Source organism: Tupaia chinensis, unplaced genomic scaffold, assembly GCF_000334495.1.
Source record: "Tupaia chinensis unplaced genomic scaffold, TupChi_1.0 Scaffold000226_1, whole genome shotgun sequence".
Classification (NCBI taxonomy): Eukaryota; Metazoa; Chordata; class Mammalia; order Scandentia; family Tupaiidae; genus Tupaia; species Tupaia belangeri.
In genome coordinates, this window is record NW_006159701.1 from 187037 (window position 1) to 200347 (window position 13311).

The window sequence follows — 13311 nt, forward strand, 5'->3', positions numbered from 1 at the left end:
CAACTGCTGGTCCCAAAAAAAACAATTCTTAAAAAAAAAAAAAAAAAAAAAAAGACTTACTATAAGAACAAATTTCAAACAATCACGGTATTTACATAGATATGTTTTATGCATTTGTGCTTTTGTAAAAGCTTGTTATAGAGACCATTTGCTTAATCCCGGGCAGTATATTCTTGTATTTACTTTGTTTCCTCATCTTCACCCATGTAGCTAATAATTGGGTATTTTTGGAGGTATACTTCATAATTTTCTAGTAGTGATCCACTAAGTTCATGCTGTTGATAATTTACACTGTCGTATTGTGAAGGTAGTGATGTGGATTTTAATCCAATTCCCTCTCCAAGGAATCAAACATCATGTTGTAGTTGCTTAGTGATGAAAAAGGTTGTTGATTCTGTGTGCAGATTTTTTTTCTTTTAATGATAGTGAGCGCATGCAGGAGAGAGATGCACCCCTGACAGAATCATATCATGCTGGGATCTCTTTTGCCTAACTGTCCAGATCCTCAGGATCCTTCCTGGGTGCCCATGCACATGCCCTGTATGTTTTCAAGACAACTTGGGGATCCAAACTCTTGGTCAGCCCTATGGCTTCTAGCCTTGCAGGGCACTTGCATTACTACTGCACCATGGCAGCTGGGCCCTTCTGTGCCAGTTCTTTTACTCCAGTGTTGAATTATTTTATAAGGGGCATCATCTTAAGTTCTGAGTCTCTAGTGAAAAGTAGAGCTTACGTCGTCTTCTACAATTCTCCCTCCAGGCCTCACCTATCTGGGATAGTCTGAGGCTTGAGGTCCTTCTCCAACATCGGCTTTTTCTGTCACCTACCTCAGATGGCTCCCGGCTGTACTAGGGTGGGGTCTGGTCTGCCTCTACCACTCTCTCGTGTCTCCTGGGCTACTGCCATCCATTTGTTTGTTCATTGGTTTCTTCTTTCCTTCTATCACTCAGAGTTCCTGCTTTACGCCAGGCATTGGGAATTCTCTGGTTAAGCAGCCCTGCCCCTGCCCTCATGGGGCCGCTAAGCTTTAAGAACAGTACCCACACTCGAACATCCCAATTGGCTCAGTGTTTTAGTCTGGATCTATTTTTAAGTCTTAGTGCTTGGGTAATGCTGCCACATGGACCATGCCCAAACCCATTCAATTTTCTGAGGTATATTCCTTCTGGGAGGCCTCCTGGGAGAAGACCTACCCAAACACTGCTGTCAGCCCTGGGAGGCCTCCTGGGAGAAGACCCACCCAAACATTGCTGTCAGCCCAGTATATGTTCCTTTTTCCTGTGTAAGTAAGCTTAGCTGCCCCCTCCCCCCCAGTATCTATATAAACCTTGTAGACTGTAAATTTTGACATGCGGAGTAGCTAAAGTCAAACACGACAAATACTGAATTACACCTTTGAATTACCTGGTTTTAATAGATCGATTTTCTGTAAGGTATTAGAAGGTTGTGGCTTTGAGTCAGGGAGGTGTACCTAGCATTTAGGTGTTTTTTGTTTGTTTACATAATTATTTAATTAATTTTATTTTTTTATGATTTTTTTTTTGAGAGATTTTCTGCTATAGGGGGTGTAAGCTTACCAGAGAGAAAGCAAGAAATCATCCCACAGTGGGGGTTGGCTATGCTGCAGTCTCGGGATTTTGGGCACATATGCACATGTGCCCTGCGTGTGTTTCAAGCCACTGGGTCCAGGACTCGAACTGCAGTCAACTATATGGGAGTCCAATGATGTAACCATTATTCCATCTGCTGGTCTCTATTATTATATATTTTTAAAAAGAACCATTTTATTTATCTTAATTAATTAATTTTAATTTGACCAGAGAGGGACAGAGTGAAAGAAAAAGAAAGAGAAAGTGAGAAAGCAAGCTGCCAGATTTGGGACGTGAACCACAGTCAGCCATGTGGGAGTCCAGCACCCTTAGCCACGCCACCTGCTGGTCCCCCTGTTATTACTATTTTTAATTTTCCCATATGTATAGAGAGAAAGCAAGCCACTAGGTCTGGGACTTGAACTGCAGTTAGCCATGTGCAAGTCCAGTGCCTTAACCACCATGCCACCTGCCAGCCCCTAGGTGGTGTTTTTGAGGTAACTCAAGTCTCCATCAGTTTTTCAGCACTATCAATATTAAGTATTTTTATAAATAATAATATATCTTTAACTCTGTTCTTGCTGCTTTGATTTCCTCATCAGTATGACACCTGTTCCTTCTAAGAAGGATTCATGTTCATCACGTTTGCTTTTGCTAGGATCTTTCAGGACCAGCTTCGAATGGAGGGATCAGCCAGACACATGTCTATGATGCCCAGTATGAGAGGTAACTGACATGACACTTGATGATTAAATGGAGGTAAACACAGGCGCTTAGTACACGGGCAAATGCAGAGCACCACAGACCCGGTCAGTGGGCCAACACACACAGTGCATTCTGTCTGCAGGCAGATGCATGGCACTGCACTTAGCAGGAGAGACTTGATAAAGCTTTAGCTCTCCTGCTTCCTCTTGTGGCAGTTACTTACCAAAATAGCTCTAAACTCTTGATAACAAGTTTCTACGACTGGGTGGTAGAACCGCTGTTAGCTCACAGGCAAAGCCCACAGCCCACAGTAAATGTTTTCTGACTGATTTGATCTTCATGGAAGGGTAGATGCCGTTAGTGAGAAGTACTGTATAAATTTTAAAGATGATGACACTTTGGAGAAGAGCAACAGATTAGAGTATCTTTTTTTAATGGAAGAAATTCAAACATGTATTTTACTAAGTATTTTCCTTTATGTAAGGCATGTATGAGGGGTCATGAGAAAGTTAATAGAAAATGCATATTATGAGAAAAAAATAAACTCATTTTATTTATTTATTTATTTATTTATTTTTTTAATTTTTACCCTAGGGCCCATGTGCTTCCTAGAGAGAGACAGGAAAATGAGAAATCACCCCCAGGGGAGATGACCACACTGCAATCCTTTCTTCTCAAGATTTTATACATACACCTGGTGTGATTTTTCTAACTCCCAGGTCCTGGATTTGAACCATGGTTAGCCATGTAGGAATCCAATGCCTTAACCACCATGCCACTTGGTGGCCACTTTTATCCTTTTAAAATTATTTTAAAATTTGCTATAGTGTGTGTGCGCTCTCTGGAGATACAGAAAGGGAAAGCAAGGAAATAACCCTCGAAGAGGGATGGCTACACCATAATCCCTTCTCCTCTATTCTCCCCTTAGGATTTTGGACATGCATGCACATATGCCCAGCGTGTTTTTAAAGCCATCTCGTCCAGGACTCACATCGTGTAGTCAGTCATGTGAGAGCCAACAGTTTAACCACCACCCCATCTGCTGATCCTAAACTATTTTAATTCCATTTTCCCATGAAGGTTTTGAAGTAGCCTGATGTGATGGCCCATTTATGAAGAACCTGAGTTTCACTTTAAAATAGGTTCAATTCCCAGCCTTATCACTCAGCAACTAGATGACCTTGGGCAGTTTTCTCAAGTCCTCTGAGCATCAATTCTCACTTATATGCACCTACACCATCAGAGTTGTGGGGGTTAAATGGCATCATGCATATCAAATACCCGGAATAGTACACATTTGGGTAAGCGGTTAGAAAACGTGGTTGCTGGTGCCACCATGATGACAAAAACGATTGTTTCTTTCTTCCTGTTTTCCAACCCAGAGCCATCCAGGAGAGCCTCCTCACCAGCACTGAAGGCCTGTGTCCCAGTGCCCCAAGTGAGATGAGCCGTTTTGATAGCGACTTGCAGCTGGCCATGGAGCTCTCTGCCAAAGAGCTGGAGGAACGGGAGCTCCGGCTCCAGGAGGAGGAGGCAGAACTCCAGCAAGTCCTACAGCTGTCACTCACTGAGAAATAGATCTTTCCACCCACAGGCTGCACAAAACAGAGGCTCTGGGCTACACGCAAGCTCTGCATCAACCAGGGCCCTGGGGCCAAGGAATTACACCTCACGTATATGCAGCAGACAGCCGCTGCCTCTTCTTTGCATGAGGTGTGCAGGACTGGGGACACTCAGGCCCATCCAGGAAGCTCCCTGGAGAGGAGAGGTGGTCGGGGATTGGCAGGCCGCATCTCTAGGCTAAGGCGGAGAGAGCATCGTCACTTTCCATTATTTGTATTGGCTTGCAGGTCACATTTTTACTACCAGCTTTAGGGGGAAAAAAAATCCCTGCAGGTTTGTAGATACATTTTTATCAAGGAGTGATAACAAAACAAGTTATTGCAGAGTCAGGGTGCTTTTCTATTTGAGAGCAGCAACAGCCTTTGTAGAGTGTGGTTTCTGAGAATCTGAGAGACTTTATTGTTCACCAAAGAAATGGGTAATCTGTGCCGATCTACTCTTTATTTTTACCTTTGTACAGCACAGGGTTTCTAGGACACTGTCATTATTCCTCCTCCATCTCCACCTGTTCCATCTCTTCCACCCCCCAGCTCAAGTTAAAGAGGAGTTATGTATAGGATCTATTTTAGATTAAGGTGAACTATTTGCATCAAATTAAGATATACAAATGACCACGGATGTTGCCTTAGCCTTAAAAATTACTAATAGCTTAGAACCACCTCGTTCCACTTGTTGAGGGATCTGATTTGAATTTGTAAAGGCAGTTCCTTTGAGAGCAGGATCCTCCAGGCTAAATCAAAGGCAGCTAATTCTGTCCCTGAGGGAGCAGCTAGGGGGACCTGGGGCTTGTTTCTGAAGTGGGCAAGCAGGCCAAAAGACTGGAACAGCGTTAGAACCAAACCACTATGTGTTCAGTGCTTGCTCTAGAGAAGGATTTCCACATAGAAGCCTAGAACACCACTGCATGCTCTAGTCTCACCTAAGAGGGAGGGATGGTTTAAAATCAGAAAAGGAGCTTGTAACTGAGCTCCAAGGCTCTCCATTCAAAAGGGAAAATGTTAATTCCACGTTGCTTTTTAGAGTTCAAATCAACATCTTTCTGGATAAATATATTTTTTAACAGAATCTTTTTATTATTTTTAAAAGATATAGAAGTGACTACTCCCATCAGTAGCAATACAAGGTTATACATTTTAACCGGATTTTCTCAGGCCTTTTTTGGATACCTTTAGTAGTTAACTATTTTGTCTAACCCTTCTGTAAATACTATCACACAGCATACCAAAGCCTGGGGAACACAGAGGAGGGCTGTCCTCACTCTGGAGCGTGTATTCATCCCCATAGGCTGCACTGAAATAACCTGGTAAACAATGTTCTCCTCTGTTTTGCATCTATTTCCTCTGTTGTGTTTGTTTTGGGATAGGAAGAGAAACAAACTGCAGTTCCAGTTAACGTCTGTATTATACAGTTAGTATTGCCAGTAAAATGTTCCTAGACACAAGAATTGTGCTTGGAATTCCATATAACCGTCTGCCTTTGTTGTCATGGTCTGACCAAGACTCTCTTCTGCACATGAGGCCAGTACAGGCAATACCACGTTTCATTACACACAGCTCAACGTCTCGTCTACTTGGCGTTTACCACGAGCGAAGACGCTTTTTCGGCATGGCTGCAGTTAGGCCATGTTGTTTACTCACTAAGGTGAATCACAGGTGATGTCTGTGTTCGCATTCCATTGTTCTGCTTCCCAAAGTCTTGGACTTTCTCCCTAGGAAGTCACTTAAAAAGGGACTGAGCACTGTGTCAACCTGTTGCAGCATTTTTCATGTGTTCACTCTTAAAATGCAAATAAAGACTGCTTCCTTAGAGGGTGCTCATACAACATTTGAAGAATTCTTGGAGTTGTCTTTTCTTTCCACATTATTTTGTTCCAGTGACTGGTTGCACCCACTGTTTGCATTCATTCTGTTGCTTAGGAACTATAATACTTGAAATGGTGATTTATAAAGAACAGAGGCTTGTTTACTCCTTGTTTGGAGGTCCAAGGTCAAGAGGTCACATCTGATGAATGTCTGCTTGTTGGTGGGGGCTCCCCAGAGTCCCAAGGGGTGCAGGGCATCCCATGGTGAAATATTCTCTCAGGATTCAATCATGGGGACTCCACCCTGATGACCTGAATCCTGATCTCCTCTCAAAAGCCCCACCCCTTGGGAACCAGCAGTTAGCATAATGGCTATGTCGCTGGACTCCCACGTAGTCGACCACGGTTCGCGTCCCAGACCCGGTGGCTTAAAACTCACGCCGGGCACGTGTGTGTGAGTGCCCAAGATCCCGAGAGGAGAATGGAGGAGAAGGGATTGTGGCATGACCATCCCCCCTGGGGGGTGATTTCTCGCTTTCTGTCTCTCTGTCTCTCTCTGTCTGGCGAGCGCACGCACCCTATAGCGAAAAATCCTCTCCAAAAAAAAAAAAAAAAGAGCCCCACCCCTTAATCCCACAGATTAAGTTTTCACCTTCTCAATACCATCACAACTGAATATCACACGAATTTGGGGGGGATACATTTGAACCACAGCATCCATACTTCCTGTGATGCTGCCTAGAATTCTAGAACGCCTTCACAGCGCTCACCTGCATACTATTACAAAGGTGGCAGGCTCCTCTTGCCTTCCTGCCCAGGTTCCACAGCCCACATCCCATGCTACTTGTTCCAAGTGGAAACAAAAGCTAGTGTTGGGGCTGCTCCTAGAAGTGGATATGTCTGTGTGTATGCACCCAAAATCCCAAGAGAATGGGGGAAAAGGGACTGTGGTATGAGCATTCTCCCAGAGGGTGACTTCTCACTTTTCTGTCTCTGTCTTTCTCCAGTGAGCACACACACCCTGTGACAAAAATGTTAAAAAAATAAAAAAAAAAGAAAAGGGGAGGGGGAAGCCAAACCAAGCCAGCTGCAAATCTTTCAGTGAATGATAGTGTATTTCAAAGCTTTGCGAGAATGTTTTTAGAAATTTAGATGGTAACCAGGGCTTCCAGACTCATCCTACACTTAAATTTATTGGTTAAAACAAAAATGGTGGTGGCCAGTAACATGGGGTCTAGAAATGGTTTTGGTATTTCCAGGAAGATGTGAAGGAACAGCTTTGCTGAAGGTAAATTTCTACACCATGAACCATAAGAACACTAGGAAGAAAGTGTATTAGGTCAAGAGACATGGTAACTATAGATTATCTAACCAAAATCAGAATAGTCTATGGCTGGGTTCATTAAAGCTTGAGTCACCCAGTATCAGCAGAAACAACAACTTCAGCATGTCATACAGTGCTAGGAACTATTGGGTCATGGGAACAGTCATGACCTATTTTTCTATGCAAAACTGCATCATGACTTTTCCAGTGACCCAGTAAGTGTAACAAAGTTCCTGAACCAGCCTGTGACCTGGTGTTTACATGAGCTGGATCTTAAATGACGAATTATATGGTTTGAGTCTTGACTCTGTCAGCTTGAGATATGCCAGACATGTGTACGTGTGCACACCCAAAATCGCGAATGGAGAAACAGAATGGATTGTGATGTGACTCATCCCCCAAGCCACCAGGGCTGGACTTGAACCAGTCAGCTACATGGGATGTGGGTCCCCCAACCACCAGGCCATTGGGCCAGTCCCTCTTTTTATGTTACTTTGAAATCTCATACAGGACAGATAATAACATAAATGAAGATATGGGCTGGGTTTTTATGTGGGATAATAATATTGCTAGTACCCTCCCCTACCCCCTGAAAACTGGAACATGAGCCACCATTTGTATTATTGAGCAAACAGTAAATGTTTCGAAATCCTAAAAATGGCAATAATTATTGTGGTGGGATATGTAAACACAGAGTGTGTCAGGGGAGATGTGAGCTCCTGGGACTGTCAGTGACAGAGTCTCTTGAGGTCCTACCCATTCCTCCTCCTCCAGTCAATATCACGAAATTCTATGAGACAGGCCTACAGTGATGATTCCAGTTTTATCTGCAGTAGTTCTCACATCATTAGTTCTTCACAATTAAGTGTAGGGGCCAGCAGGTGGTATAGTGGTTAAGGTACTGGGCTCCCACATGGTTGACTGTGGTTCAAGTCCCGGACCTGGAGGCTTGAAATTCATGTCCGGCATCTGTGTGTACATGCCCAAAATCCTGAGAGGAGAAAGGAGAAGGGACTGTGGTGTGGCCATCCCCTTGGGGAGCAGGGGGTGATTTCTCATTCTGTCTCTCTTGAGAAAGCATGCATCCTATAGCAAAAATCTCTTAAAAAAAAAAAAGTATGTATAACACCATTTTACAGATGAGGAAATAGGCTCCAGGTGTATGTAACTGGAGCTGAGACAAGAATCTGAATCTGGGTCTTCTGATCTCTGACCCAGCTCGAGAGTTTGATTATGGCTTAATCAACACCTAATCTTGGGGCAATAGTGTTATTTCACATACGAATTTAAAATTTCACTTTACACTACTTCTGTAAAAGATTAGATTAGATCCAAGCACACACACACACCTGCATTTTAAACCCCTGGGAAACAATTACTAGGAGTAAAACAACACTAGGATTTATAATTTTAATTGACATTTTGTTCAAAAGCACAGAACAGTGCACATTTCAATGGCTCAATGTTATAATGTTACAAACAAAATCCTTAAGTCAAACAGTTACAGTAACCCATATCAGTTATTTCACATTCAGTGCAAGTTAAAGAAAAAAATCAGTGCTGGGCTTGAAAGGAGCACAAGATAAGCATTTCAATTTAATAACAAAAAATCAAGTGTAGCACCTTTAAAATAAATACTGATAACCACTTTATAAGTATCATTAATAGGAGGAGAATCCATTTACCACCAGTGTAAACTAATAGCAGCTTCAAAGTTGAGATTAAATCCATGTAAACACACACAGCCCAGATGGTGAACACAGCCTTGTTTGGTTGCGCCTTTCCCACCTCTAGTTGAATAGTGCTCCTGCTGGGTCTATATTAAATTCTAAAGCTGAGAAGCTACCATAGGCCGAGGGCTGCAAAGACATCTGTACATTCTAAGGGATATCAGTGTGCCTGAGCAGGATGGAGGTCACTGTTAGACCCATCAACTAGTAACGTTTGTAGTCGAACCCCAGAGCCCTGCACACCAAGAGTACACATGGTAACAGGCCTACCTGATGTGACCCTGACTTCAGTGGGGATGTGGTGTGCTGAGCCACACACACGGGAGGAGAGATGGCTTAAGTTCCCCACAGCTGACATTGCTTTGCAACCAGAGGACTCTAGAACAATCAGTGTAATGACAAATACTTATGATTTCTAACCTGCTGTGCCTCCAAAGTTCTTAAGTCATCAGTGTCTACATGTTACATCTTCCTCTTACTATCAAGCACTAATTATCCTTTCTGGTGTGATGCGTACAAACACCATGTTTTCTTTTTCAGGATCACTTCATTTTGGAGCTTCAGGCCTTTCTTTTAACAAGTACAATTTCCTTTTCTTACAAAAAGAAACAGTAAGAAGCAGACCCGGTGGCCAATATCTGCATTATGGTGTTAGGGAAAAAATAACTGCTAGTAGATTTTTTTTTCCTAAATTATTTCATATCTACCAACTGTCCAGACAAAGGTCATTTCCAAATGTGAAATTTCCGTTTCCAGTATCTTCACTGGCTTGTGTATAACACAACTTATCCTGTTCCCAGATACTTGTGGATTGCGTGCTCAGCTGTCAGCGACGCCGAATGGGCTTGTAGACACAGAATGCCATAAGGATGACGGTCACCAGCAGGATGCTGAAAATGGTTCCCATCAACACTGCAGAGGAAAACAGATTACCAAAATTCCGACAGAATGGAGAAATGCAGAAAAGAATTGTGCCATGACCAGTCTCACAGGCAGGGTGCTTTCTCTCTCTCCCTTCCTTTTTGGTGAGAGCAGATACTCTGGCAGTTAATTTTTTAAAAAAATTTCCAAAGCACGGGGGTCAACAGATGGCATGGTGGGTAAAGGCACTGGACCCCCACATGGCTAACCATGGTTCAAATTCCGAACCTGGTAGCTTGCTTTCCCACTTTCTCTCTCTTTCTCACTCTGTCTCTCTCTGGTCAAATTGGTTACGGCACTGGACACTCCCACATGACTGACCACCGTTTGAGTCCCGAACCTAGTGGCTCTCTTTCTGTCTCTCTCTCTGGTCAAATTAAAATAAATGAATGAATAAAATTAATTCTTAAAAAAAAAAAGGAAAACTGCAAAAGCTGAAATGTAGAGGACTGAAATTAGTAGATTAAGACATGCTGTAAAAAAATTGAAAAGTCAGGGACCAGAAGTTGACGTAATGACTGTTGCTGGATTCCTATGTAGCTGACTGCAGTTCGAGTCCCAGACCCAGTGGCTTAAACTCACACCGGGCACATGTGTGTGAATGCCCCAGATCCTGAGAGGAGAATAGAGGAGAAGGGACTGCGGTGTGGGCATCCCCGTGGGGGGTGATTTCTCGCTTTCTGTCTCTCTGTCTTTCTGGTGAGTGCATACACCCTATAGCAAAAAACCTCTCAAAAAAAAATTAAAAAGTGCTTTAAGTTATGAGTTGTTAGGTATGCGATACCCATATGGATGGCTACCCATGTGATAAATTCTGCCACTTGTCATAGTTCTACCTTTCCCTGCATTTTGCATGCAGTATCAGTCGCTCAAATCCAGGCTCGGACCAAATCTTAAGAGATTATTTGAGTCCATCCTTGAGTCCACTTCCCACTACTGAGCCTCATTTTCTGCAGCCCTAAAATGGGACCAATGGAACTCACCTCACAAAGCAAGTACAGTGCTCAACACAGTGTTGGACATATACTAAGCACGTGATAAATGAGAGCCATTATGATGACCACGACAGGCAGCACAGTACAGTGGTAAGGAACACAGGGTTCAGGTTCCCATGTGTAATACACTTGCAGGCTACCTCTCTGTGTCTGTTTTCCTCTTCTGTGAAAATTGAGATAAAAATACCCATTGTACAGAGTTGTCTAGGGCAGCATTTCTCAAACTATCTGTGATATAGGACTAGTGGGTTTTTTTTTTTTTTTAATCTATCATTTCCAGGCTGTCCCAGATCACTACATAGTCCTGTACATGACAAAGCAGCTCCCTTCACAGGCAAAGCATTCCAGTTCAGGGACATCTAGAACTAGTCTTCTGCTTGGATGAGGTAACAATGTCAAAATGTTAAGTTTCAGGCCAATAGGTGGCGTGGTGGTTAAGTGGCTGGATCCCACATGGTCAACCACACAGTTCGAGTCCTCGACTTAGGCCCTTGTAAAGCATGCCAGGCACGTGTGAGTGCATGCCCTAAATCCTGAGAGAATGGAAAAGGGACTGTGGCATTACCATCCCCGCCGCAAGGTGCTTTCTCACTTTCCCTCTGTCTCCGATTAGCACATGCACTCTATAGCAAAAACATTTTTAAAAAGTTAAGTTTTGAAGCACTCAATTTCTGTAATCATCTCTGCAGATATATAGTTTAGACATCTGCTCTTGCCTCCAGTGGATAGCTGGCAATGTGTGCAGACACTAGAATTACCTTGACTGAAGCTGAGGGGTGCAATTGGCATGTAGAAGAGAAAGGCTGGGGCTACGGCTAAATGTCCTACCATGCTCAAAATGGTCATTCCTGCCTAAAAAGAATAACTGAATGTACATGTAAGTAGCACCCACGTTGGGAAAATGCTGTTAAAAGGATTAAGTGCGACAATGTGCGGAAACTATTAATATTTAGCAGGGTGCTAGGTACACAGTAAGGGTTCAATACCTGGCAGGTACTGAATTCAGATAGAGTCAAGATCATCCAGAATTGACACTATGTAGCCACTTTGCAGACATACAGATATATTAAGGAAGTACAATGGGAAGGGAGACCTTTGGCAGGACAAAAGGCAGATTTACTGTCAAGTCCATCAAACCGTACCTTTCTCATTAAGTTGTTGTGAGGATCAAATGAATCAAGTGCGCAAAGTGCTAGAAACGCTCAAGAGCTGTCATTTACTGTTATTTCTGAGTACTAGCTCCCATAAAAACCGGTGTGTATACGATGCGTCTCATGGCCTAGACTGAGATCCAGGCTGCCAGACCTCAGTTCCCACAAATGCAAGCGGCACGTACGGAATACGATGCCATGTGCAGGACCGCAAAGCTCAGACTTTCCACCCCAAGCCTTTGGAGGTGAGGTTGCGCAGCTCGCGAGGCCCCGCCTGCATCCCGCGGCCTGACACATCCCGCGGCCTGACACATCCCGTCACCTACACTTCCCGCTGCCTGGAGCGACGGAAGCGCGCGCAGGCCCGACCCCAACGCCAGCCCGCAGCGGCTCACCTAGGTTCTGTCCACGCAGCACTGCGTATGGCCGGCTCCGCTCTGGCGGCTCCACTGGGCTCGGGGCCACCGCTTGCCCCACCAGGAGGCTGCACAGGCTGAGACATAGCCACTGCCACACTGGACGCAGCATCTTCCTCAGCCCGGAGCCCTGGGGCACCCACTTCCGCCGTAAGCCCCGCCCGTCTCCTTCCTCGCACCACCTTCCGTCGTTGCCTCGGTCCACCAGGCGCGCGGAATTGCCAGCGTAACGCAACCCCGGGTGAAGTTTTGCCCCTCCCACGGTCCGTCCCTGATTAATGTTCCTCCATAACTACAGTTTGCGCCCGTGCCAACTTTCCGCACCGATTAACGTTCCGTCCAGGACAGCGTTGCGAGTCCACCATTCCGCTAGGACCAACGTTCCTCACTTCTTGGCAGGCAGGAGGAGCCTCTTTCCCAGAGGCTCCCTAGGTACACTTTGGACCTATCAAAAGTTTATGAATCTGTGTATTTCCTTATTAAATCTTCGCACATGTCTGAGAAACAGACACTGTATTCTCATTTTACAGATGCTACCTTCTCAGGGAACCCTTCCTTGGATATCCTTTTCTAAATCTGCCACCTTCCCATTTCCTCCACAATAGCCCCAACACTGGTTCTCTCGTTCATTCCCCGGCTCGCCCTAAGGCATCATCATTTATCTTATCCACTTAATGTACATTTTGTAAGTTTCTGGAATGTAAAGTCATTGGGGGCAACAACTTTATTCTTGTTCACTGACCTGTCCCAGAGACTGGAAGAATAACATATTTTGTTCAATGAACATTTGCTGAACAAATGAGGAAACTGACTTACATGTTTGGCCCTACACTATATACAGTAGTGGCAGAGCCGGAATTTTACTCCGGTTTCTGACTCCTGAAGCTTTACCACCTCACACACTACCTCGCTGCATTGTTAAGGCTGGATTTGTAGTGGAGCTGGTAATACCACCTCACGCATCATGCAACAAAGCTAGGAAAAGCATTCTGTGAACTCTGGGTGGTTATACCCAAACTCATGAGATCCCAAGGGGAATTGTCTTCATTTATATAA

General features: G+C 44.2%; 1 protein-coding gene and 1 pseudogene across 2 annotated transcripts in view; one reads left to right on the forward strand and one right to left on the reverse strand.

Annotated features, from left to right (window-relative positions):
• Positions 1-5750, forward strand: part of ANKRD13A (ankyrin repeat domain 13A) — a gene marked incomplete at its 5' end in the record, with an annotated part of 42259 nt that extends 36509 nt beyond the window's left edge. For both annotated transcript variants that reach the window (XM_014587606.2, XM_014587607.2), the window contains 2 exon segments: positions 2248-2315; positions 3677-5750. In XM_014587606.2, coding sequence (XP_014443092.1) covers positions 2248-2315; positions 3677-3872 — 264 coding nt within the window.
• Positions 1-12299, reverse strand: part of LOC102497372 (cell division control protein 42 homolog) — a 40267-nt pseudogene extending 27968 nt beyond the window's left edge.
• Positions 12300-13311: the final 1012 nt, after the last annotated feature.